General features: G+C 44.8%; 2 protein-coding genes across 4 annotated transcripts; both read right to left on the bottom strand.

The window, feature by feature from the left end:
• Positions 1-2,033: 2,033 nt before the first annotated feature.
• Positions 2,034-5,344, bottom strand: LOC148091294 (uncharacterized). Its single transcript, XM_087825747.1, has 3 exons — positions 5,323-5,344; positions 3,513-4,186; positions 2,034-3,408 (listed from the first exon to the last, which is right to left on the bottom strand). The coding sequence occupies exons 1-3, from the start codon at positions 5,342-5,344 to the stop codon at positions 3,220-3,222; spliced, it is 885 nt and encodes a 294-aa protein (XP_087681873.1). The 3' UTR covers positions 2,034-3,219.
• A 3,145-nt stretch (positions 5,345-8,489) lies between these two features.
• On the bottom strand, positions 8,490-25,726 carry GOSR2 (golgi SNAP receptor complex member 2). 3 transcript variants are annotated; one of them, XM_016203875.2, is made up of 6 exons: positions 25,642-25,726; positions 18,160-18,220; positions 16,599-16,735; positions 15,633-15,765; positions 12,885-13,025; positions 8,490-9,849 (listed from the first exon to the last, which is right to left on the bottom strand). In XM_016203875.2, the coding sequence occupies exons 1-6, from the start codon at positions 25,668-25,670 to the stop codon at positions 9,688-9,690; spliced, it is 663 nt and encodes a 220-aa protein (XP_016059361.1). In that variant the 5' UTR covers positions 25,671-25,726; the 3' UTR covers positions 8,490-9,687. The 3 variants fall into 3 exon arrangements, with proteins under 3 accessions (XP_016059361.1, XP_016059370.1, XP_016059375.1); XM_016203884.2 differs by having other exon boundaries at positions 16,599-16,707; positions 18,160-18,224; XM_016203889.2 differs by having other exon boundaries at positions 16,599-16,707; positions 25,642-25,659.
• Positions 25,727-26,250: the final 524 nt, after the last annotated feature.

The raw sequence follows: 26,250 nt of genomic DNA on the forward strand, positions 1-26,250 counted from the left end.
CCCAAATTGAGGGCTTAATCCCAGGTAGGGGGCGTGCAGGAGGCAGCCGATCAAGGACTCTCATCACCGGTTTCTCTCTCTCCCTCTCCCTTCCTCTCTCTGAAATTAATAAAGATATATATTAAAAATAAATAATAAATAAATAAATACTAGCTGGAAAAGATTTAGCATCAGTTTATCATCAGTAGTAGTCTATTTCTTTTCTTTTTAAAATCCTCACCTGAGGATATTTTTTCCCATTGCTTTTCAGAGAGAGTGAAAGGGAGAGAGGAGAGACACCTCGATTGGTTGCCTCCTGGAGGCACCCCAACCTGGGCCAGGATGGAGCCTGCAACCCATAGGTGCCCTTGGCCAGGATCGAACCCTGGATCCTTCAGTTGTCCTGCCAACACTCCAACCACTGAGCCAAACCGGCTAGGGCAATAGTAGTCTAGTTCTTGATCTAACACTAAATTACCCAAAGAAATGGTAAAGCCTTTGTAGGAGGAAAAAAATTAAGTATAAAAATGTGTAAATATGCCCCAGCCGGTTTGGCTCAGTGGTTAGAGCATCCACTGAGGACTGAAGTGTCCCAGGCTCCATTCCCACCAAGGGCATTGACCTCCGTTGGGGCACCTGCGGGAGGCAACCAATCCATGTGTCTGTCTCACATCATGTCTCTCTCTCCCTCCCTTCCACTCTCTCTGAAAAGCAATGGAAAAAATATCCTCGGCTAAGGATTTTTTTTTTTTAAGTGTAACTACAACTGCAGGGGTTCAGAACAAGCTGCCCCAAGATGTGCTACTCTGGCACGCAGGTTATTTGGATCTGAAAGCAAGGCCCAGAAGGCTCAGGAAGAACCTACAGAGGATCCTCAGGGAGAGCTCATCTTAGGTAACTACAGTTTAACCTGAGCTAGATGTAGACAGGGAGTGCAAAGAGGAAAGACCACAGGCCCAGAGTGGCATCGTTCATGCTAAACACCCATAGCAACAAGCCTACCTAGATGTAATGCCTAATCTAACTGCAGTTTTAGCCTCTCCCAGAAACATGACCTTAATCAACCAGGATGGACTTTTCTGGTCAAGCCCCAGGAAGGTCACCTGTCACGTGGTCCCCCATCTGTACGATAAAAACCCTTCCCTTTGTCTTCCCCCGAAAGGAGCGGTGTCCAGCCGCCCTCCGCGTTACACTCTGGCTCTTTCAGCATCAGTTCCCCCAAGGGGGCGGGAGGGTGATCATTTGGGGGCTCTCCCGCCCTTCTCTCCGAGCCGGGGAAGGGGAGACCCGGCAATCAGGCCCTGCCGAGCTGGCTCCAGCGTGAGCTCCACGGGTACAGCCGTCTCCGTTTTCCGAGGCTTTGGGGGGCTGGCACTTTACTAGGCGTCTGGTGCAGCGGCACCGCGCGGGGTTCCCCACCCGACCCGGACGCGGCCTCGAGCTCCCCCTGGCGGGCGCCGCTGGGCCTCGCTGGGTCCGGGGCTCGCGGCGGCGCAGCTCACGTGACAGTGCCCCTCCGGTGCCCGCGCCCCGCCGGTGGCCGCCGGCGTGCCCGAGTCACCGAGGGACAGGGAGGGTGCGAGATGGCGGCAGAAAGCGATCCGAGTGCGGCCCCAGCAACCGGGATTGCGCCTTCGCCGTCCACCGCCACCCCTCCCGAAATACAGAAGGAAAAAGCAACTTTTGTCACATGCCTACTGGGCTTTCATTTCATGTCGTTTCTGGTATTTTCAGCTTTACTTGGGGAACCATCCAGAGCTGCTCACTGCATGAAGGTCAAGTGTTCCACTGTGCACCTGGGTTTCTTTTCCAGAAGAGTTGAAAGCATTGCTGGTGCCGGCGAGGGTCAGAGGAGGCAAGGGCCCTGAGAAAGGAGGGGCATGGGCTGGCGGGGAGCCCCAAACTGGGAGCCGGAGGCCTGGGCACCAGACGACAGCACTTAGCACTCTGGTCTCCTTTTTACTCACCTGTAAAAGGGGATTAAAACGCCTGTTCTGCCCACCTTGGGGTAGAAGGGAGTAATATAACTGGTCAAGACATTGTTCCGAAATAAAGACAACACTGTCTTTATATAAGTGGCACGGCGTTATTGTTTATGATGTGCCCCAGGTCACTGAGAGACCCATATTCAAGCCATCTGGGCACGAAAGCACATTTTGGGAGTTACCGTGTAGGTGCCAATAAACCTAATGTATAGAAAAATACTTAAAAGCACCCGAGTGTTTGGTGGATAGAAAACCTTGAGCTTTAGAGCAAGTTCAGAGTTGGACAGTCTAAGAATACAAGAGCCCTCCCATCCATTCGAAGGGCGTGGTAGCAGCTTCTGTGATGGATCCAGAAACTCTCAGGTTCCAAATAAAACTTTCATAAAACAGCATCATTTGTACTCTTTTTATAAAATTGCAAAACCAAACAAAATAAAAATGTATATATACCTGTCCTACAAGGCAAAGGGCAAATGAAACCTAATGCATAGAAAACAGTTAACAAACGGTGAGACACTGATAAACAAGTTTGTTCTCACTTGTAAGTAAAGCACTCGGGAGTGATGGTGAACTCCAGGTCCCAAGGTTGAAAGGTTGACTCCTGAGCCTGGTCAGGGTCTGGAAGTAGAAGCGCCACCTTAGGGGACTTTGGAAGGGCTGTAGTCTGCTGCAAGACTGTAGCATCAGTCCCCAAAGTAGGCTGAGCTCCGGACTCTTGCTGGGATGGGGGTTTGTCTTCTAAAGTGGACTTTGCAGAGGAGCTGAGACCTTGTCAGTTGCAGATGGTTCAATCTGATTAGGGGGTTCAGAAGTTACCAAAACCCTCAGGTCCACATCTTTAACATTGATAGGCACTAATGTTGAGCTTCACCTGAACCTGGAGTTGAGACTTGTCACCTCATGACTGATGATTTAGCTGTGACATCCTCATTGGATTTTGGACGCTGAGCTTGACCCTTCTGCTCAACTGAAGGTTGGAATGATAGGGGGATGGAGGTCAGCAGCTCAGCGTCCAGGGACAACTCAGGAGGCTGAGCTGTCTGGACTGGCAGCCAAAGCAGCAGCTACTTGAACAGGAGCTGTGGGCCCACAGGTGCAGCCTGGACATGAGAGGCAGAGGCCTGGGGCGCAGCGAGTGACCCAGGCATGTGGGGCACAGTAAGTGACCCAAGAAAGAGGGGCACAGCGAGCCACCCAGGCCCGAAGCACGTGAGGTAGAGCTGAGCTCTTCTGCCGGGTTGAAAATACAACATATTTAGGGAGGTTCTGGAGTTATGATGATCCCCACGTTTAAAGATTGAACTGTGACTTTAGTCAATGTTGGTTGCTGAGCCTGAACAGGCTCTGGATGTGGAAGTGTCACCTCAGGGAGCTTTGGAGGAGCTGTATTGTACCACAGGGCTGTAGCATCAGCCTCTGAACTAGGCTGAGCTGCAGTCTCCTGCTAGGATAGAGGTTCGACCTCTTCAGTGGACTTTGGAGGATGAGCTGAGACCTGGTTCTCAGTTGCAGATGGTTCAATCTTCTTAGGGGGCTCTGAAGTTATCAAACCACCAGATCCACATCTTTAACACTGACAGGCAACACTGGATGCCGAGCTTCACCTGAACCTAGAGGCGAAACTGTTATCTCATAATGTACTGAAGGTTGAGCTACGACATCCACAGAGGATTTTAGAGGCTGAGCTGGACCCTGCTGCTGGACTGTAGAAGGTTGTACACTGGCAAGAGGAACATGTGGCAGGGATGAGCTCTTCTGCTGGAGTGAATATTGTACATATTCCATGTAGGGTGGATGCTTATCTGGAACTCCCTGGTCGACTAACAAAAATTTCAATAGCTCAGAGGACACTGTAGACTGAGCTGAGGCCTCTTGTTGGGGTGGGAGTGGAGCTGAACCCTCCTGAGGGTTTGGAGAAGGTTCCATTTTCTCAGGGGCCTCTGTAGGCAGAGCTGAGGCTTCTTGTTGGAATGATAGAAGTTCAACATCTTCAGAAGGGTTTTGCTGATCCCAAAGCCAGGGCTCAGTGAGCCCCAAGGGGATGGAGGTCACCAGGACAGAGTCCTGGGCCAACTCTGGAGGCTGAGCTGCCTGGACCTGTAGCCACAACAGCTGCCATGTAAACAGGGGCCATGGGGGCCCACATGTGCAGCCAAGACATGAGAGGCAGAGGTCCAGGGCACAGCGAACCACCCAGGCAAGTGGGATCCTGGCATCACGCGCTGAGCAGGAGCCCAATAATTGGCAGCAATGTCACAATTGGCAGCTTTGTCACAATTGGCAGCCTTGTCATGCATTTGTCCCTTAGCAACCAGGCACCCCTCCCCCGCTCCAGGTTCCAACCTTTATTTAGGCAACCTTTATTAGTCTTGGGCTGAGAGTGACTGCAGAAGAGCGAGCCTTTTCCCCAGAATCACCAGGGACCAAGTGGTCCTTTTCTCCTGCAGAAAAGACAACTACCGCCCTCTGGGTCTCCCCTCCCTACATCACAGTGAGGCAGGACTTGGGCTGCACACCTGGGTGACCCCAGAGTCCAGCAGCCCAGGGATGGTGGGGTGGGGGGTGTTAAGGAAGGTGGGGAGTTGGGGGGTGCTGCAGAGCTTCCCCAGGAAGCCACAGGGCCTGGCATCCCAGGAAATTCAGAAGTGCTAGTCCAGTTCTGGCAACCTGAGTTCCTCCCCAAAGCTGAAATCTGAGAGATTCTTCCTCCCCCTGGCCATACTGCTTCCAAGACAAGTAGCTAACCTACAGAATACACCAGTTAGGGCGGTGGGGAGGGGGACACTCTTTACAGTTCTAAAATGTTGCCATTTTCTCAAAATTCTCAGCATCCAGTATCCATGTCTGATTATTTTTTTAAAAATCCTCATCTGAGGACATGTTTATTGATTTGAGAGAAACATCGATATGAAAGAGAAACATCAATTGGTTGCCTCCTGTACACACCCTGACCAGGGATCAACCCCAAAACCTAGGTATGTGCCCTAACCGGGAATCAAACCCGCGACCCCTTGGCACACAGGATGATGCTCCAACCGAGCCACCTGGTCAGGGCTCCATGTCTGATCCTTAATTCACCACTCTATTAGACAGGGGCTACCAACGAATCAGACTCCAAAATTTCTATAGATGGGGTTTTGAAGGGTAAGTCATTCTGGGAAACCAAGTGAATAACCCTATTTGGTGGTTGGTGTGCAGAGTCCAGGTGGCTGGGTGCTCCTGAGAGACTGGCTCCTGGAGCCTTGACACGCCCTTTCTCCTGCACACTTACACGGAGGTTTGAAACCAGGCCCTGGAGGGGAGGCTGGCTTAGGAGCACCCCCATCCCCCCTTCCTGAGCAGACCTCTAGCTGCAGACCTCTAGAGTCTGCCACAAACATTCGGTCTTTTGGGCCCCCTGGCTCCCTGGGAGGGGATGCGGGACTGGTGTTACCCTATTCTAAGAAGAGGATGAGGCTCAGGGTGCCTGCGTTGTGGCTGCTACCAGCAGGGCTGGCTGGGACTTGCAGCCAAGTGTCTGCATCCTGGATCCAGGTTTTTTACTACTGCCTCTTAATTACTGCTCGCTACAGAGGGCAGGGGGCAGAGGTTGCTTCCAATCTGTCTGCCCTGAAATGGCTAACACGGGGCAGGGTATATGCCAGGCCCTGGCTGCTGGGTACTGACGGACTGAGGAGGTGGGAGGGCTTCCCTGCTGGGCCCAATGTAGAACCAAGGTTGAGAACCTGTGCTAGGGGAGGGCCTGCTCAGAGGCCCTATGGCACGGGACTTATCATTTGAACTTGAGGGGGCCAAGGACCTGCAGACTCCCCCACCCCCATCCCATCCCATCCCCTCTTCTCCCATGTGCCATATAAAATGAAAGGACACAAAAAGAGGGGAAGGAATGAACACACTTTAAAGGTTTTGCATGCCTGTTTGCAATATGCTCACCTGCCAGTGCTGAGGGAGGACTAAAAGGGAAGTCCTAGAAGTTAGAATTGTAACTTGAGAGGTCTTTTGGCCATACTCTGACTGCTCTAAGAAGAGCTCAGAGCTGCCATTAGGCGTGGAATTTTGTACCTAAAAAGAACCAAACCAAACCTGCAGTTGTTTCCTTCTCTTCTGACACCAGGCCCAAGACGCAGGGTCCTGGGCAGACCACCCAGATAGGGTTATGTCGCCCTCTGGTGGCAAGGCGTGAGTACAGCTCCCATTCTCCACTTCGAAAAACTCCCCACCAAATCGCCTCTCCCCTTTGAATCGGGAAAATGTTTTAGGACAGAGAACCTGCCACATAAGGTGCAACAAATGCCGTATAGCTGTATACCCACTCCTGGCAGGGTGCCTTGATCCCTGCATTTCATACCGAGCACAGGAGTCAGGCCAGTGCAGTGATTATGAGCTTGGCCTATGAAACCATGAAGAGAAGCCAGCTCCTCCAGGACTCCTCCCGGGGCCTTAGGAAAGTCACTAAAGCTCAGTCTCTTCATCTGCACAATGGGGATAATACAGGACCTAACTTAGAGGGTTTGTGAAGATTAGAGGGGCTAACCAGGAAAATAACTATGTCTGAATTCCAGGAAGGTCCCCAGGCAAGCCAGCAGTATTAAAGGTCTGGGTTTTCCCTTGAGCAAATATGACCCCCCCACTTCACCCCTCCACCCCATTTAGACACTAACAGGTCATGCTTCTCTCTCTGCTTTGGCTGCTGGGGCTCAAAGCCAACTTAGGAATTCCTCACAGCACTCTGATAGGGCTTCATGACTTAAATTGAGTGTCTTTTCCTTGGTATTGACATTCTACTCTGATTTGTTCTAGGTCCTCACTTCTTTATATTTCACTGTTTTAGTTATTTCCTCTAAGTCTCCTCAAATCTTTTCCAGAGTAAGATAGGATGTAAACAAATAAGGCTTACTGGGGACTTTACAAGTTTTGTTCTTCACACATATGTATATGCTGAGCTAGTTCAGCACATTTTCAAATGCGATCATCTTTGATTAAGACAAATGTTCTAATTCAGAAGGTTTGGGACAGGCCCCAAGAATCTATAGTTAAAAGTTTCCCAGCTGCTTGTGAGGCAGCCAGACCAGCCCCTAGCCATGGAGTAGTGTTTGAGACTGTTTGGCCTGAAAACATAAAAAAGGAGGTCATTGGTTATAACAATGAATGCCAAATTTCTTTACAAAACATTCTAAATAAAATAAATCTCAACTTTATTCAACTGATGTGTTTCAAAAACAATGGGTTTAAGTCCAAATTTTCAAATCAAACCCATTTAAATTCATTAGGGCAGAGGACTTAGGAAAAAACCCCAGCAATGAAGCCTATAAAAAATCAAAACTCTCCTACTTACTTGGTCTTTGAGTTTGGCTTTTCTTAAGGTGGTCACAAGTAAATTCCATGGGAAGAAGATATTCCCAAGTTTCGTGACAACCCACCCATCTTAAATCACAATGGGCAAACCTTGTACCAAAATCTTGTACAAGGTCACAGAGGCTGTCAACTGGAGATTCTTGTACCAGCTCAACCTGATAATTCATTCACCCCGACTCCACTAGGTGGTGCTCCTTCCCTGGCCTAGGACCCTTCCTTACACTGTTCAAACAGAAGCCAAGGTGTTTCTCACACACACACTGTGGCTGCTGTTCCATAGTCCAAGATGGTAAAGACCCACAAAATGCCTCCACAATTTTTATTACAAAGTACAGAGAATGGCTCTGGAGGTGGGGGAAGGCCTTATTCCTGGTTCATCAAGGCCAGCAATCACTATAAAGGCAAGTGTGGAAATATAGTGATGTACACTACAAATAGATGTCACATCAGCCAATGGAGGATGGGGTGAGGAACTTTTGGTTTCCCAGAGTTCAAGTCCAAATGGCTGAGCTCCTCCTTGTGCACCCTCCTCCAAAGTGCACTGCCTGGCAAGATAACTTTGAATGCCCAGCGGATAGGACAGGTAGGTCTTTGCAATTCAAAAAGCCCTTTTATGGACTGCTAAGAGCTCTGTGCTGGGTCCCACGGATGCCAACAGTGCTGGGTGTGAGGGAAATTTCAAACTGTACCTCCCCAAAGTTAGATCTAGGTCCGAAGACATCTCAACGCCCCTCTCTACCCTCCAGGCTACCGTTTTCATTATGTCAGGACCCTCAATCCTTTTATGAAGAGGTCATGGATTCCCCCTTCTTTGGAAACCCAGGGCCCAGAGCAATAGAGATCCCACCAAAAGTGTGAAATTAGTACCCAGGAAACTCACTTTAAAAATCCAAGACTATTAAAAAACACTTACCAAAAGAGGATCTATGTCACAGATGTTGCTTAAAAGACCAATACTGCTACAGAAACAGGTGGTAGGTGAATAAGGGAGGTAGAACACACACAGATAACGGAAAGAAGACAGAAGACAGTCCAAGTAACAAGAAATAAAGACAGATGGTGGGGCAAGACAATCAAAGGTGGGGGTAATACTGACCAGGAAATTTTGAAATTTCTGGGAAATTTTGAGTGCTATTTTGTGTCTTGCCATAAGGCTACTAAGCATAGGGCTGAAAGGGCCTGTGACTGATGAAAAAATATGCTAACCAGGTCCTTCTGGCACTTTCAGCAATTAATCATAAGACAGACTGGCTTTACAGTAAATTCCACAATACACCAGGTAGTGTACAGTCTTAATCCAGGGCTGGTCAGAGGAGGAAGAAGGTCCTGGTCCCTGAAAAGAGAGTCTCACAAGGACACCAGAGACAGTTTTAAAGTGGCATCTGCCCATGCTGGCTGGGTAGAATGGGGGCTTGGCTGGCAGTTGCTAATATAATTCAAGGGAAGGGAAGAGAGCCAAAGAATTAGAGATGCTAAAACTAGAGATGAGACTATAATTGACAAATCACTAACCTTTGCTCACAGCTACTGCCTAAGGGGTAAAGGCCCAACAAAGCCTGGGCATGGGTGCCAGGCTGCAGTCTTAGAACCTTAAAAGCCAACTATTCTATTAACTATCCCCCCAAAATAAGTACGGTCTTTAGTCTCAAGACTGAACATGCCCAGAGAATAATAGTGGCCTCAGTTTAGGAAGGAGAAACACCCAACAGCTGTAATGTGGAAAATCTTACTTGTTAGCAACAGCACCAATGCCTATTTCCTCTAGGTAGCTGCTTCCAGGGAAGGGTGGCAAGTATGGGCAGTCAGTCATCTGCATGTCACTTTGGGGGTGGGGAAGGCGGCTGGCAGCAAGAGCATGTGAACCCATTTACTATGATGTGCGCAGGAAAACAACACCTCTTTCACCTCCTTCTCTTTGCTTCTGCTCCAGCCTATCCACTGAGAGCCAGACAGGCTGGATGATGACAAAGTGTAGACAGTCCTGTCTACACTAAGCGGCACCGTGAAAGCCTTCCCGGGGCGCGCGTTATGTACGTGGACAAAACCACCAAAGCCATTGCTTTCCTTTCCCTTCCTTCTTCATCCCTTCCTCCCCCAGTGAGAGTGAGAGAGAGAGAGAGAACAGGTACTTCTTTCATTTCCTACACACCGTGAATCTTGGTAGAACTAGATTCCCCTCCAAGATGCCATGAAAAACAGAGCACGTTTGAAACTCTCACTAGGTTACAGATCACAATTACTTCTGAGTGGTTTTCACAGTTCAGACAGACATACATTTCAAAACATGGCCTCTGGGCTCCCCTTTCACGCACACACTCACACACGCTCATGCTGTGGGAACGTTGTCCAGCTGCTGGGCTTAGCTGGCTCATGTCATGTACTGCACCACGAGGAACATGACCACACAGGTGAGCAGCATCCCACCGATCATAAAGTACTTGTCCTGGAAAGCCCGCTTCTCGATGAGCCGCATCACTGTGTTGGACAAGCCCAGCATGTTGGCAATGTCAAGGATCCTCTTTTGAGTCCCCTGGGGCAAACAAGAAGAGAAAGAAAAACAAAGGTGGGCGAACGTCATTATGAGATAGGGATTTACCAACAAGAGTCTCTTGGTCATGCCTGAAGCATATACAAAGCAGCATCAACCAGAAAAAGATCATGCTCATATGGTCAAATGACTTTTGATCAAGGTACCAGAGTAATACAAGGGGGAAAGAAAAGTCTTTCCCACCAATGTGCTGGAACAACTGGTTATATAATAAATATCACATGTATGTATCACACACACAAAGATATCTTGTATAAATCATAAATAAGTTTATATATATATGCATATATATTTATATGTGTAAAAAATGACCCTCAATTCATATTATATAAAAATCTTAACTTGGGTTACAGAATTAGACATAAAAGCTAAAAACTATAATAAAGCTTCTAGAAGAAAACATAGGAGACTATCTGAAAAGAACCCAGGTGTCCATCCCCGAAGGATGGATAAACAACTTATGATCCATTTGACGATGGGATACTGCTTGGCAATAAAAAGGACCTCATTACCAACATGTAACAGTATGAATGAGCCTGGAAAACATTCCCGTGAGGAAGAAGCCACACACCAAATAGTAACATGAATACATTTATATGAAGTTCGATAACAAGCAAAATAAATTTATGGTGGAATAAATCAGAATAGTGGTTGTCTGGGAAGAGGGCCAGACTGACTCGAAAAGGGCACCAGGGATCTTTCAGGGATGATGAAAATGGTCTATGCCTTGGTACAGTGTAAGTTACAAAGGTGCATGCATTTGTCACAATTCAATGACCAATGTCAAATAAGATTTGTATACCTCCCTATATGTACATAATACCTCAATAAAAATTTTAAAATTAGAATATTTTATATTGAAACATCTCTGCTCCCTAGCTCCAAAATCCCTGCTACCAGCATTCCGCTGAGTAAAATGTGCTTCGGTGTCCAGGTTTACGAGGTTTGAAGTGGACAAGATGGAACAACAGAAACACAACTGACAGACACTAACACAATGACATAAAAACAGAACCCCTTATACAAATATCACTACCCACCACCAAAAACAGGTTTTTATTTATAAATCAATAGCCCAAACCACCCAGCCTGCCCTTCCTCTCTGCTAATTTTCATTTTTAATCCCATCCAAATTCCTACAAAGTAACAAATATACATAAATGCCAGGCAGACCTCAAGTTACTTCACACACATCACCAACTGCATATGTACCGACGGCTTCTAACCTACTGCCCGCATCCATTTTTTAAATGAACAACACATTAGAAAGCAACTAAGAGAAGAGGCAAGAAAAGCAAGAATGACATGAGGCACCCTGGACAGGAATTCAGACCTACGTTCTGCCCAGACAATGATTTCAAAGCCTCACAGAGAGATCTCACACGTCAAACTTGATTATTGCCAGAGGAGACCAGAGACATATTTTTCTACAACAGTGATGATAAATATTAGACACTCACTAAGATTGTGCTCAGCTCTGGGAGTGCAGAATATTTCCTCACTGTTTGAAGTTCAAGTATCAAGCTTCTAAAATCACTTAAAAATTACCATAAATTTCAAAAAATATATATATTTCAACCAGGAATTCCCCAGATCATGGCCCGGCTTCTTCGTGTTCTCTCCCATGTTACTTTCAAATAGTTAAAGCCAAAAACTTCCCTTACAGAGATGGGGTGGGAGGCAGGTGGAAGAAATCAGGTGGCAGAAGGCAGGTGGTAGTGGGTACGCGGAGGAAACAGGACTAGAAACCACATTCCCACCTCCGACCCCTCATCAGGCCTCCTGGCATTTCACTCCGGTGACCGTGCAGGGGCAGGAGTTACTTGCACTCCCCAGTGATTCCAGATTGCAGTAGGAAGCCAACATTTGCTTTAACAATAAGCTCTAACCGCTGCTGGTTGACATTAGTGTGACATGGTGAGCCCTGTCCTAAAAGGGTTTTACTGTTTTTCTGAGATATGGGAATGAGGCCAGGCATTTTCTACAGAAAGGGTGGATTAACCACCATGTATCAGTTTAGATTACTGCAGGTGGCTGTTCTGAAAGGGGGGCACCCGAGAAGCTGTCAGAGACCACCCTTCAGGCCATCTAAAGCACCACAGCCGTCAGCAAGAGGTAAAGTGTCACTTGTGGCTCATCTGACCTTCTCCCTGCTAAAGGTGGCAGAAATGTGCTGAAGTCCTGCAGAGCTGACCGCCTCAACATGGTTCCAACAAAAACTAAGATAAGCTGCTGCTTCCGAGTGACCGTTTCTCACAGCTCAGTGGCTGGGAGTGCTGCGTTCACAGGGAACCACACCCTGATAATAGGCACAGTCCACACCCCCTTATCCACCAGAGTTGATACAGGAAAAGGGCTGAGGCTAAAACATCACGACTGACATCAGAGTCTGTGTAATGTTTCTATAAACTACTCCCAGGGGGCTTGGAGTCTCAGCCAATGAGGAAGGGCTCCTAGCAATACCTGGGGCTACAGAGTGAGTGAGGAGTTGCTGGGGATCACCAGCATGTGCTCTAGAAGCTATCTGCTGCTAAATAACCAAGGCATCCCTGAGACCCCGCCCCTGGGGTTCAGTTACTACAGTTCAAAGAGGTCTCGGTTATAATGCAGCCCACTGGAGAGGCTCTTACCAGAAAAGGCCTGAGAGGGAGGTGCTAAAGTAGCCACATCTTCCTTCTTATGAGAGTGGAGTCAATAATAGAACCTCTTAGTCTATTATTGGTTCCCCTTAGAGCAGCAGTCACTTCAGTAAGTGGGACAAGACATGGATACCAACAGATGCCACATTATATGATTCATTGCAAGCATAAGAAATACCTACTGGCAAAGGGAATTGGGTTACTGTTAGACTTGTAATAATTCGACACCAAAGGAAGGATCCCCAACTAAAGGGCTCTGTCTCACCATCACAGTATCACAATTTGGGGATATGTCATCAAATTATAAATGCAGGTACCAAACTATTGGGTGAGGCCAAAACAAGAGGCCTTCTCCCTGTCCCCCAGAAGGGCCCCCACCTTCAAGGTCAGTCTCTGGGCCCTCAGTCCCTCCAGAATACTGTGCCCGCCTCCAATGAGGTCATCCATGCCGTGGTGGATTTTCTGGAGGGAGGAGTTAAACTGCAGTGATTCATCCATTGGTATGGTGGTGTCAGAGTCCTGTGAAAGAAACGCAGGCACTTGATTAACTTTCCCTGCTGGTCAGCTCCTGAGGTCCCACCGCAGCTCACAGTTCTGCCTCTTAGCCAAGGCCAAGCCAGAACAGCCAGAGGGAATGGACAAGAATCAGAGGAACCTAATAGAGAAGAAAAGGCAAAGCACAGATCTGGGGTAGCCTCTGTTCACTTTCCTCAGACTCCCACCACACAAGCCTTGTTAATTCCTGCCTCTTATCCTTGCTCCCACTTAGGGAAAACTCTGTTCTTTCAAGACCTCAATGGGCTTCTCTCAAAGTCTTTCTCTGACTGCTCACTAACCTGGCTTGTTCCAAATGTTCCTTTACTTGGCTTCCCCTTAATTCAGCATTAAATGTTTGCTTTTGTTCTTTAGCTATTTTACCTATAGCTTATGCCTCTAATTAAACTGAGACTGACTAGAGAGAGAAGAGACAGTGCTTTGATGGCCAAACGACGGTCAGATGGGACTAGTCTCCTGAGCAGGCAAGAAAAATCTGCACAAAAGGGGAAACAAAAACTAATATTGATCAAGTACTTTCCACTGGCGTGCTCATTACCCTAAGCTCACTTAACCCTCACCCTAAATTTATGAGTTAGTTAATGTATCATCCCCATTTAGAGATGGGGAAACTGAAGCCCAGACAGGTGGGATAACTTGTTCGCGACCTCACAAAGCTGGGAGGAAGTCGAGCAGGGCATGAGTCCAGTACTGAGTGCATAGCCTGCTCTTAGCCAGCTTGTCAGGAGAAACATCAAGACCAATCCTAGGCTCTAAATTTACACAGAAAGTGAACTGTACACAAAAGCATGTCATGACCAGCTGTAATACTGTTCTCTTTCCTGCCTCATGAAAATCACAAACTCTTCTGCCAATCAGGGCCATTCTTACTACTCCCCCCCCCCCCCATCTGAGGACATGCTCATTGATTTTCAGAGAGAGAGGAAGAGAGAGAAAGAGAGAAACATCAATAGGTCTCCTGCATGTACCCCGACCAGGGTCAGGGATCCAACCTGCAACCTAGGTATGTGCCCTTGACCAGGAATCAAACTCAAGACCTTTCAGTGTATAGGACAATGCTCCAACCAACTGAACCACACTGGCTGGGGCCACTTTTACCACTTTTAATCATCACAAAGAGGTTAAGCCATCTTTTCTTTGATGCTCAAGTTCAAAATCATTTTTCAGCAATACATTTTCAATCCCCCTTGCTAATACAGGTGTTTCTCACACGTTTTATTCTCAGCACCTTAAATAGTGTTCTACATACAGCTAATGCTCGGTGGGTCGAAACACTGCAGTGTTTGAATCAATTACGAGACTTCTCTTCATTTATTTGGCAAGCATTTATTGAATGCCTTTTACATACAAATCTTTCTTACTTTCCCACCTGAAAGGGTATAGCTGATGAGCCAATATCTCTCAGAAAAATGTATGACAGTCCCAGATCACAGAATAACCAGGAAGAAGTTCATTCAGCACGTCGAGTTTTAATAACAGCCCACTGTATACACAGCATCACAGCAGACTGGTGAGACAACAGATGATCCTGAGCCATCATCCCCAGCCCAAAAAACCCGCCTAAGTAACAATCAAAACCCACATAACATCTTCCAGAGTGTCATACAGTTCATTACACTTTTGAAAATCGGCTATGCTTACCCCATACCACCAACACATCTTCATCACACTTGCGAATTGTTAGTCACTGTTACTTGACTACGTACTCTAGAGAAACAGAAACTATGGAGGCAGATTCTGAAACACTTGGGGAAATTTACTGCAAGTGTGGACACAGCAGAGCGTTAAACATCTGCAAAGCAGGAACTGATCTGAATTCTGATGGCAGGATTAGAAAGCTAAGACCTCTTTAGAAAATAAACATCTCGATTAAAAAAAACAAAAAACCAAAACCCACCTCAAAACCCACCTCATCTGGTAGAATACGCAGGACATGAAAAAGGCCAGTGTGTCCTATAGCTGTGTGCAGAAAATGATCCTACTAAGATCAGAGGGCAGGGACAATGGTGTTCTACAAAATCAAACATGCAAACCAAGAGGCCACTTTCAAAGAGGCTCAAGTCAAGCAATCCATCTAAAACAAAATATCTGTTAACAAATTCCTCCAAAATTGCTGCTCAGACTAGGGACAAAAACACTCTAATGCATCGGACACTGGAACCACACACATACACAGCATAATAGCAACTGCCCGAAGGCAGCTTTGAAATGCTGCCCTCACTAAAAATGGCCTAAGTTCTAATCATCTGTCTCTATCTGATCAGAAAAAACGTTTCCACCATGTCAACCACAACCTCTCTACGTCAGACCAGTCAAACCAGGTAATTTTCACCCCTGCCCATTCCCTCAAGTTAACTGCTTCCTCTTCAGGTTTCTGTTAGAAAAAGAAATTCCCTGTCTAGGTATAGTCTCCGTGGCAACACACAAGGTCCACTGTCATTTCCAGTTGGTCTCCTCCTCATCGGTCTGCTTAAGACACCACCTAAAAGGATAAAGCTTGGAGACATGAGCTTCTGCTCCAACGAGCTGTCAAGTACCTGCAGACTCCCACCCCCCCGGTGCCTGGCTTACGTTGGGGGTGAAGGTGCGAGACAGAAGCTCCTCTCGCTGTCTTTCCTGCTGCTCCCTTGCGTACCGCCGATGCTGGAAGTTTCTGAGAGCAGTCTGTAGGTGCTGGACATCATACTTTAACTGGTCAACACGGCTGGAATTGATAGAGATATTACATTCCAGGGACCCAGGGTGGCACAATTTGAGGTGGCCAGGCTTTGTACTCAGGAAAGGACATTTCCTTACTTCTTCCTATACCACTCCATGCTGTCCCCCCACCCCAATTAATCTGATTTTGATCAATGATGTTGAAAATAAAGAAGTAGCTTGTGGTTCAAGTAGGGTTGTAGCACACGAGATTCCAGCAGCTTTACTTAAATACCTGCTGGTCTCTGATTCTGGATGCATGACAGGGAACAGGTGACAGGAAACAGGCTCAATGACCTCTTCCTGACCTTCTATGGATTATATCACTCTCCTGGAAGAAGCCCAAGGGCATCTTTGGAGTAAAGCATCAACAAAGTTTCATAAAACTTTTGGGAGCAGGGGCTGGGGTGGAGGTGGTGAGAGTGGTTTCATTTTAATTTCATGGGGGACTATCAAACATTAGATCGGTATTTCATTATAATTAGACTGATTGAAGTGATTAAGAGCAAGATTCATTTCAACCCAAGAATGTAGTGGGAACCAAAGGGTAGAGTAAACTCACTGGCAGTATTAGGCTTCAAGTGGCCATGGGCTTGGACCAGAAAAACAGTACTGGAGGCAAAATTTCAAGATTACACCAATGAGGTAAGGAGACACAAAACTTCTGAGCCACTAATGTCACAGAATTTTTATTCTGAGAGAATAGACTTGCGTCCTTTTTCGGGACTTTATATTTGCATAGTCTTCGTTTTTCAGTGTGTAAATGTATTCTCAGACCACTCAATAGCCTCCTCTGGAAGAAAGGCCTGTCTTGAGGACTTGGGGTATTAGAGCACTTACAGTTTGGCATTCTGTCGTTTGTTAGGGGGCTCCTTGCTGGACAAAATTTCAAGACGTTCTAGGTGGCTGAATATCTGGTCTATGCTTGCTTGGATTTCGTTTTCTACTACTGCACAAAAGAGAAAAAAGAATAATTGCTGGAAAAGAGATAGTGAACTTCAATTAGAATGGTAAATCAAACATATCATTTTCCATACCCAAGAGACTCAAAATTATGTACAGTATCTCAAAAGAAGAAAAATGCATACACTATTGAATAACAGAAAGAAGTTCAAGTTATACTGACTATAAATGTTGTTTCAAATATGTATATATAGCTGTTAATGCCATAACAATGCCAATTTTTAAAAAGCTGAAGGTAAATCTGTAGAAATAAATTTCCTGACCTTAGAAAATAAAACAAACATGAAAAGGTTGTCCAAAAAAATTTTAAGCAAAAGTCAGTATTTTCTGATACAGAATGAAGTCTCTTTTCGAGATTATTCTTCTCAGGTATAGATTATAAATATCTAGTAAAAAGACTTCCAATTGAATTCCCTACAGTAATGAGGTTTTAAAAAAAAGCACAAAGGGGAAGATTAGTAATTGAAACACAGGGAAGAGTTCCCTTAAGGCTTTCCATAAGAATGGGTGGGCTGAAGCTGAAGTCCCCAAAATAGACCAAATATCAGTAGGAAAGGCCCAGGAAAGAATCCACAGAGGTGAAGATATGATAAACACAGTCATTTTCCTTATCCCTTGTGATAAACTGTCAAAATGACCTCTTTTCCATTTCTAATCATGTAACAATGAGATTGTTGGGAAGGCAAACAAAGTCGATGGACAGAAACTAAACTGTGCACAAAAGAAGGCATCCAGATGGCTTCTTGCCCCATAAAGAAATGACAGCAATGTCACTTTTGTAGGTTAGCTAACAAATACAGATTAGAACAAAGTGGAGCAGAGAACCAAGAGAAGAGATGCTTCTGAAGCTGCGGAGACAAGAGAAACGGGCAGGGCAACAGCGAACCGGCAAGGTGAGGAGGCAGCTTCTGCAGTGTGTGTGTAGCCAGCAGTGTCTGCCTGACCGACTCACAAAAAGGACCTTTACTTATGATAGAAAAGAAACTAAAAAACGCAAAGCAGCCCTCTTCTCCAGCAAAACCATGGTGTGGGAACTAAACTAATATTGCTATTCACTTCTGAATAATCCTCCTAAAAAGCCACAGTTCTCAGCTCAGAAGAAATGACCAATTCCAGTTAAACATGTCTGACTTTTTATGGAGCACATTCCTCTAGGGACTAGGTAATTAGATTAAGACAGATGGAGGAAAGAACTTCCACTCCCACAGGGCCATGTTGGGTTGAGTGGAGGGGTAATGGGGGATGCGACTTGTGGGATTCTAAAGGGCACAATCAGGAAAATCAGTGACTGTGCCATAGGGTTTTTTGCACCCTAACAACAGAACTCATTCTACGCTGAATCATTAAGCCCCTGAGGCAGAAATGCAGTCAGGAAACCCAGCCCATTAGCACCGTGTCATCAGAGAAAGGACTCTGGTCTCCATAGCTAATTACTCACAGTGCACAGACTGCTTGTCTGCCGTCTCCAGGCGTCCCATGTGAGACTGGATCTGGTGGACCTGCCTATCAAAGGAAGAGGGAGGAAATGGGTGAGACAGGAGTAATCAACAGCGCTTCAGTCAGGAAAGATAATTTTTCTGATGCCAACATGTAACTGATTTAAATTGACAGCATCACTAGACTGTAAAATTTGTATGTGGCACTTTAGGCCACGTGTTTTACAGGTTTTTACCAGGTTTATAATATTTTAACATTAATATTAATAATAACACTGATAAGCAGCACTTATTGAGTGCTTCCCACATCTGAGACATTCTGCAAAGTCAATACCCTATGAGGAAAGTATTATCATTCTCATTTTATAAATAAGACCACTGAAGTCCAGAAAGGTTATGTAACTTGTTCAAGGTCACATAGCAAGTGATAAACCTCGATCTGGACCCAGCCAATCCCTCTCTCTGTTGTTTGACCCAATGTACTGAGCACTGGTCTGTACTAGGGAGAGTCAAAGGGCAAGAGAGAGATAATCCTTGTCCTTGAGAAACAACGTAATTAGGAATGACAGCCCAGATAGACAAGAAAAGTCCCAAGAAGATTTAAGAGAAAACTAACACATGTAAGTGTAAACAAACAGAAAGCTGAGGAGCTAAGCATTGTGGTGCGCAGCAAAGACAAGTGAACCAAAGGGCTGGGGCTGAGAAAGAGGAGACTGGAGTTCTGTGGGGGAAGGGAGTTCTGAACATCATTCTGAAGGGGGACATGATGTGATGAAAGAAGATATAAAGAAAATGATATGCAAAAAAGGCATGCAAAGCATGTCATGGGGATTACAAGGAGGCCAGCCTTCCTGGAAGGGAACTGGGGTCAGAGCGGAGATGAAGATGAGGTGATTAGTTGGACCATCAGAGGAAGGCCCTCAAAGAAAGGGACCTGCTGTTTGGTAAACATCTTCCCCTGACAATATGAGGCAACTGTCATCTCATTTGGAGATACAACACTCTACCTTGGACCTCTGGCATGGTCCCAGACATCAGGCTCCAGAGTACTCTCTGAAGGCTTCCCAAGGCTTGGCCAAGGTCATCCTTAGAACCCTTCCTAGTGGTCCCTGGGATTAGTCCTTGGAATTGCTTATGCTACCCCCAACAACCAACCCTAACTCTGACTCACGAGGAAAAAATAAAGGCCAGAAACAGTCCTACATATTTGGGGATTTGGAAACAGAAATCAGTGGGAAAACAATGGACTATAATAAATGCTAACGGCTCAGTTTGTTATCCATATGGAAAAAAGATATCTCACGTAATATACAAAAATAAACTCAAGATGGTTGAAAACGTAAAAAGCAAGGCTTTAAAACCTTCTGAAGAAAATATGGGAGTGCATATTATGACTTCAGGTAAAAGGAGGATTTCTTAAACAAGACTCAAAACAAAACTAACTCTTCCAAACCCCACAAACCCCAGAAGACAAGACTGGAAGATATCTGTAGCAGATAAAGGACTAATGTCTGGGATATATAACGAATGCCTACAAATCAATAGGAAAAGTCAAACAAAGCAATTTTTAAAAAATGGACAAAGGGCAACCAACGAACAGGCTACCTAAATGGTCAATAAATATATGAAGAGACACTCAACTTTACTAGTAATCAGAAAAATGCAAATTAAAAATAAGGAGCTATCACATTTCTCCCATTAGATTAGCAAATATTTCAAAGTCTGATAACACACATCGAGAAGGATGTGGGGAAACTAGAACTCTCATATGTGTCTGATAGGATTATAAACTGGTAGAAACACTTTTAATAGCCTTTTTAAAATATATATATCTCTTTATTGATTTCAGAGAGAGGAAGGGAGAGGGGGAGAGATAAAAACATCAGTGATAAAAGAGTCATCATTGATCAGCTGCTTCCTGCAAGCCCCTAACTGGGGATAGAGCCCACAACCTGGGCATGTGCACTGATGGGGAATCGAATCACGATCTCCTGGATCCTAGGTCAATGCTCAACTGCTGAGCCATGCCCGGCCAAGCTTTAATAGCTTTTTGACAATAACTGATGGTGTCAAATATGTGTATATTCTATGACCCAGAATTCTACTTCTAGAATAGGTACTCAGAAGGGAAGAGAATGGGTGTGAGATTCAGTTCTACTTCTGTCTTTAAATCAATGACCTGAAGCATATGTATTAATTGAGTCCTAACACACAAGTTATATTATTCTCTATTTTTATGTTTGAAATGTTTCATAGATAAAATAACTACATGCAACAGATTTTTTGGATGTTAAGAGTCAGTGGTTTAACTAGGATCATTTATTTACTTACTCAGCCATTCATTCATTCACTCATTCAACAAATAAGTGGGATATACAATCATAATGGTCCATGGGCAAGTGGGAAATAAAACTACAGGTGTGCCTATAGTGGGAAAGGAGCAATATACTGAGGATACCACCACAAGTTTATGTTGATTTCAAGAGGCATTTGATAGTTTTTCATGTTATCTTATGGTAAATATGGTTTGATGATATTACAGATTGAAGGATTGATTTCCAATGTTCCACCATAGCAATTCCTTTGGTTCTGTTTCATTCAATATTGAAAAAAACCAACAATTTATGTTTATGAAATCTGCATATGATTTTGTGCTAGAACAAGGGGTTGGGATACTGTATAACAAGACAAACATTAACATTTTCCATTTAGGCTAAAACAGCGATTAAAAAGTATTCTGACTTTAGATTAAAAAGAAAAAGTCAAATGCACACTACAGAATGACATTCAATTCTGGGAGCAATCTGTTAAAGAAATCCTATCAATTAAAGGTTTTCCCCAATGGGAGATGAACAGGATGACTGGGGAAATGTTTAGAAGTCAAGTCAAACAGAAAAGGTCAAAAGGGCTAGTGATAATAAGCCTCTCAGAAAAGAAAAAAGAAAAGTAAGGTGGAGCAGCTGGTGCTCTTCAGGTTACCTAGAGCTGACCTATAGGGAGAGGAATGGGCTTGCTCTGTTGTTGCTTCTAAAGGGAGAACCAGTACTAAAAGGTACAAATTTTGTCCTAGCTGGTCCTGCTCAATGGTTAGAGCAGCAGCCTGAAGACTGAAGGGTCCGGGTTCGAATACTGCCAAGGGCACATACCTCAGTTGCAGGCTCGATCACCAGCCCTGGTTGGGGTGCATGTGGGAGGCAACCAATTGAAGTGTCTCTCTCACATCGATATTTCTCTCTCTCTCTCTGAAAAGCAATAGAAAAAAATATCCTCGGGTGAGGATAAAAAATAATAAGATACAAATTTCAAGATAACAGATTCCAGCTCAACACACACACACAATTATGAACTATCTCTTCAAGAAAAGGAAAAAAGAGCTCCTGTATGTTTAAACACAGGGTACATGGACTGTCTTGGGTCTTACAAAGGGTTTTCCTGACCAGAGTGAGGTGGAACAGAAGATCTCGCCAGTCCCTTTCAATTCTTAAATTCTATGAGGACAGTGGGGAAGATGAGGCCAACACCTACAAAACCCTGTAACACCATTCAGCTGGCTTTTACTATTTTCTAAGCTAAAAAGGACAAACTTTAAGTTGCTGGGAAACATTACTTTTCCCATCCAATCTCTTTTTGCTTTGAATGAATCAGAAAAAAATATAGCCAATAAAGTGATTCCAATCTCTGCATTTCATGCCTGAGAGGAAATCTATGCAAAACAACAAAGCAAGTATGCATGGCATGGTGGGAACTACTATGTGCCAAGTGGAAAATCTGTTTTAAACTGAACATGGAATTCAGACAATACACTTGAAGCCAGTAAGGAACAGATGATACACTAGTAAGACCTGGGGGTGTGGACACCAGAAATCAGAAGTCTAGCATGGGGTCTGTGGTGGGCTTGAGTGATAACATAACTAAGCAGAGACCTAGGAGCAAGTAAGCAAGGGTCATTTGCTGATTTTTTAAAAAGGGTCAGTAGAAGATCTGGGAAGCATCTTAAAACAGACTTGCTTTTTAAAAGTCTATCCGCACTGCCTCTCACCACCATAAAGAAGGAAACAAGGTTTTAGAGTTAAAAGGCCTGGGTTGAAGTTCTAGTTCCACTATGTACTAGCTGAGGAACACTGAACAAGTCATTTAATTCCTTGATGCCTCAGTTTCGTCAACTGTAAAATAGGGATAGTAATAATTACAATTATTTAAAGGGTAGCAGATCCAAATGCAGTATGAAAATATTGTGTACCCTATACAGCATCATACAAGTTTGTTGTTTTAACTTTAAAACAGTAAAACCGTCTGCTCATTTTCACCTCTCCCACTTTGCCTCTACTATATAGTATTCAGCCTCTCATCAAAATAAAAGGCAAAATAAAAAATTGAAAAAGGAAAAACTGGACTTGACATAAGGTAAAGTTCTTAAGTCCAGCTGCTCATAAAAATCACTTGAAGAGCTTGTTAAAAACCAGAGCTTCCTGTCCTCCAGATCTACTGAATCAGAATTTCTAGGACCACAGAGGGGGCGAGTGGGGCACATTTACAACACTGGGATCTTGAAAATAAAATCCTGGCTATTGGCTTCTCTTTAAAGTTCATTCTAATGCATTAAGTATAAAATGTTTATTCTGCTTTTCATTTTTTTCCTCCATTCATTGTTCAGGCAGTTCAGGAATTTGTAAGATACATAACTTTAAAATGTTTATCTAATTCCAATGTACTTCGGGGACATGGCAAGAGATAACCACAAATTGGGTTCAAAGTTCTGGTAATATTAATATGTTCAATTACTGCTGTGTCAATTCAGCTACAATCATTTACTTCTTCAACTGCACAAGCTAATTTCTGATGCTCCCAGGACTCTGCGTGTTTCCTTTTAAAGACACTCAATCACCAGTATTAAGGAGCTGAAAGGGGTCATACAGTTTAACCAGCTCAAAACTGTCATTTTATAGATGAGGAAAAACAAGGCAAAGAGGTCTAGAGGCAGAACTTCCACTAGTTTAGTACTTGAGAAAAGCAGATAAGAATATACTTACGCATGAAAGGGAAACTCCTTGAAGTAGGGCTGTACTGCCAGTACTGAGTTGGTGCCCAACCCATAATAATACTCAATAAATATTCACTGAATGAATGAGTGACTGCATAATAGAGGGCCTAACAGTGATACCCCAATCTGGCCCACTGCTTGTTTTTGTAAATAAAAGTTTTATTGGAATACAGTCACACCCATTCGTTTCCATATTGTCTATGTCTGCTTTCATGCTGTAACAGCAGAGTTGAGTAGCTGCCACAGAGACTGCATGGCCTACAAAGCCTGAAATATTTACTATCTGGCCGTTTACAGAAAAAGTTGATGAGCCCTGTTACAGAGTCCAATGGTAGATTGTTGGAGGCCTGCAGAGGTAAATACTTCATCTACACTCCACAAGTCTTGTTTGGGACACCATTTAGTATTCCTCCTCTTCATAAGTTAACACAGAATTGAGCTACTCAGATTTCTCAGTGAGCAACTACCTGCTACCCTGGTAACAGGTACAGTCTGAGACTCTCTAAATAAAATTATTCTTGAGAATAAACTGGTCACAGTCTCCTTAGCAACATCCTTTAACCAAATCAACTAACCGGATGAGGCTGTACATTTGAACTTTATAAGGCACACTTAGCCCACTGAGCCTTACTATTGTAAAAGATCTACCCTTTCGTATTAACACGAGCATTATTTTCTGTTTCATTCCTTTTCCAACTGACTCATGGGTCTAGTTTTTCAAGTCTCTTCCTACAATTTTTCATATGAGAACAGGGCTCTCCAGTGTAAGAGCAAATTCTGTCATTTTAATACCATTACAAAGTAGGTTCTATATTCTCACCCACCCAAACCAATCACTAAAGTAAAAAGAAAGAAACCCATACACTTAGAAAATGGAAGAGTAAGAGGATCACCATCCTTATTCCTAATGCTCCAAAGCACTTCTCTTGTTGTGAATTCATTAGGAAGGCAAGTCCCTATTTATTTCATTTGCAGGCCCTAGGAGTGTGATTTTAAGTATTTTCATCAGAACAAAACTACAACATAAATTTGAAATTTGTTAAAATAGGATTGGTATAGATATATACTCCAAAAAATTGAAAACAGGGACTCAAACAGATTTACACCAATGTTCATATTAGCATTATTCATAATAGGCAAAAAGTGGAAACAACCCAAGCACCCATCTGCAGATGAATGGATAACAAAATGTGGTTTGTATACACACACAGGAATATTATTCAAGCATAAAAGGAATGATACTCTGATACGTGCTACAACACAGATAAACTTTGAAAACATATTAAGTGAAATAAGCCAGACACAAAAGGAAATATACTGTATGATTCCACGTATATGAGATATCTAGAACAGGAAAATTCAGAGACAGAAAGTAGAATAGAGGTTACCAGGAGCTTGGGGAGGGAGGAATGGGATGGTACTGCTTAATGGGTACATCGAATTTCTGTTTGGGCAGGTGAAAAAGTTCTGGAAATGAGTAGCAGTGATAGTTACACAACACTGTGAATGTACTTAATGTCAATGATTTGTACACTGAGAAATGGCTCAAGTGGTAAATTCTGTTATATTTTGCAATAAAAATGGAATAAATCATAAAAGTCCTTTCCACATAATAGGATAGGTATAGTGCCTATTACCATACTCAACTACATATCTCAGCAAATTTCAAAAATGCAGGACAATATTAATAAAGGACACTACCAAGAAATTTAAATTATGAGAAGCTAAAATCTGACCTCCTTAATGGTAACTTAATGGTAACTGGGTGTGAATAACAAGTAGTAGTAATTGTACAGCAATTTCTTTGTACCATACAAATATGGCCTTTAGTATAAAGCAAGTCAGAATAAAAGGGGGAAAAAATCACAATGTAGCAACAAGATTAGGGTAAATCAAGAGTGGAGATGACATCATTTAGGAGCTGCGAGCTATAATGAAACTTCTGACATTAGCTCAGGGATGGGTCCTTATAGGCTACTTAAGCTGGTGCTGTCTGTACCGCTTATTTGACCCTCCATCCTGTCCTGTCACACGTTAGCTCTTCTTTCGTACAATCCCTGATTCTCCAACTAAACGGTAAACTACATGCAGGGTCCTGTCTCTCCATGAGCTCTACCAACCCGGAGCACTGAGTTGGCAGGTGCGAGACAAAGTATTATAACCTGTAGATGCTACTTTCCCTTCACCTAGTCTACCCGGCAGGTAGTCACGGCCTCGAAGGTCCCAGGAGCCATCTGGCACAACGTCTCAGGCCTCAGGCCAGACCCTCCATTCGCCGTCGACCTGGGCCTCCCGCCAGGAACTGAGCACTTCCGAGCTGCCCCCAGCAGCGCCGCGGCGGAAGGACTCAGTCCCCACAATGGCGGAAGCTCCAGGCCCCAGCCCGGGAGACCGGCCTCACGCAGTCCGGCTTTGCCCCTCCCGTGCCCGACGCGGCCCTCACTTGTGCGTCTGCTGGTACAGGGGCTCCATGTCGCCGGCCCAGCCGGGTCCGGCGCCGGCTTCCTCCGAACACGTCCTCACAGCCCTCCTTCCGGCTTTCGGCTTCCGGTCTCAGGGCCCTCTCGCCCCTACCGACTAGGGCTGCCCCGCCTCACGCCTTACTGGTGGTGATTACGAGAGAAGGAAAGGGAGCGAGGAAAGAGGCCGCGCGAAGAAGGTTAACTGTAGTAAGAGATTCAGCCTCAGACGGGGGACGAGGAAGTATAGGCTTTGGCGGCAGGTTGTCTTCAGCATTGAGTCAGGCACTGGCAAGGGCAGTCGCAGAGTACTGACGTGGGGTCCTCAGAGCAAGGTTGGAGATAAATAGGCAGATACCTGCTCTGGCTGGAGGGAGCCTGGGGAGGTGCCTGCGAGGCTCCGCGTTAAACTGTTTAATTGTGGGTCTGGAGATGAGCTCGCCGCTGGAGTCTCTGGCACAAGCTTCTCCTGTCTCAAATTTGTCTGCTCACTTGCCCGCCCACCTACCCCACCCCCACCCAGCTCGCTTTTTATCCATCCAATAAACCCACATTGAATGAGAGGTTACTATGTGTTAAACTAGATTCCTCCT

This window comes from Miniopterus natalensis, chromosome 17 (genome assembly GCF_054644295.1).
Source record: "Miniopterus natalensis isolate mMinNat1 chromosome 17, mMinNat1.hap1, whole genome shotgun sequence".
Lineage (NCBI taxonomy): Eukaryota > Metazoa > Chordata > Mammalia > Chiroptera > Miniopteridae > Miniopterus > Miniopterus natalensis.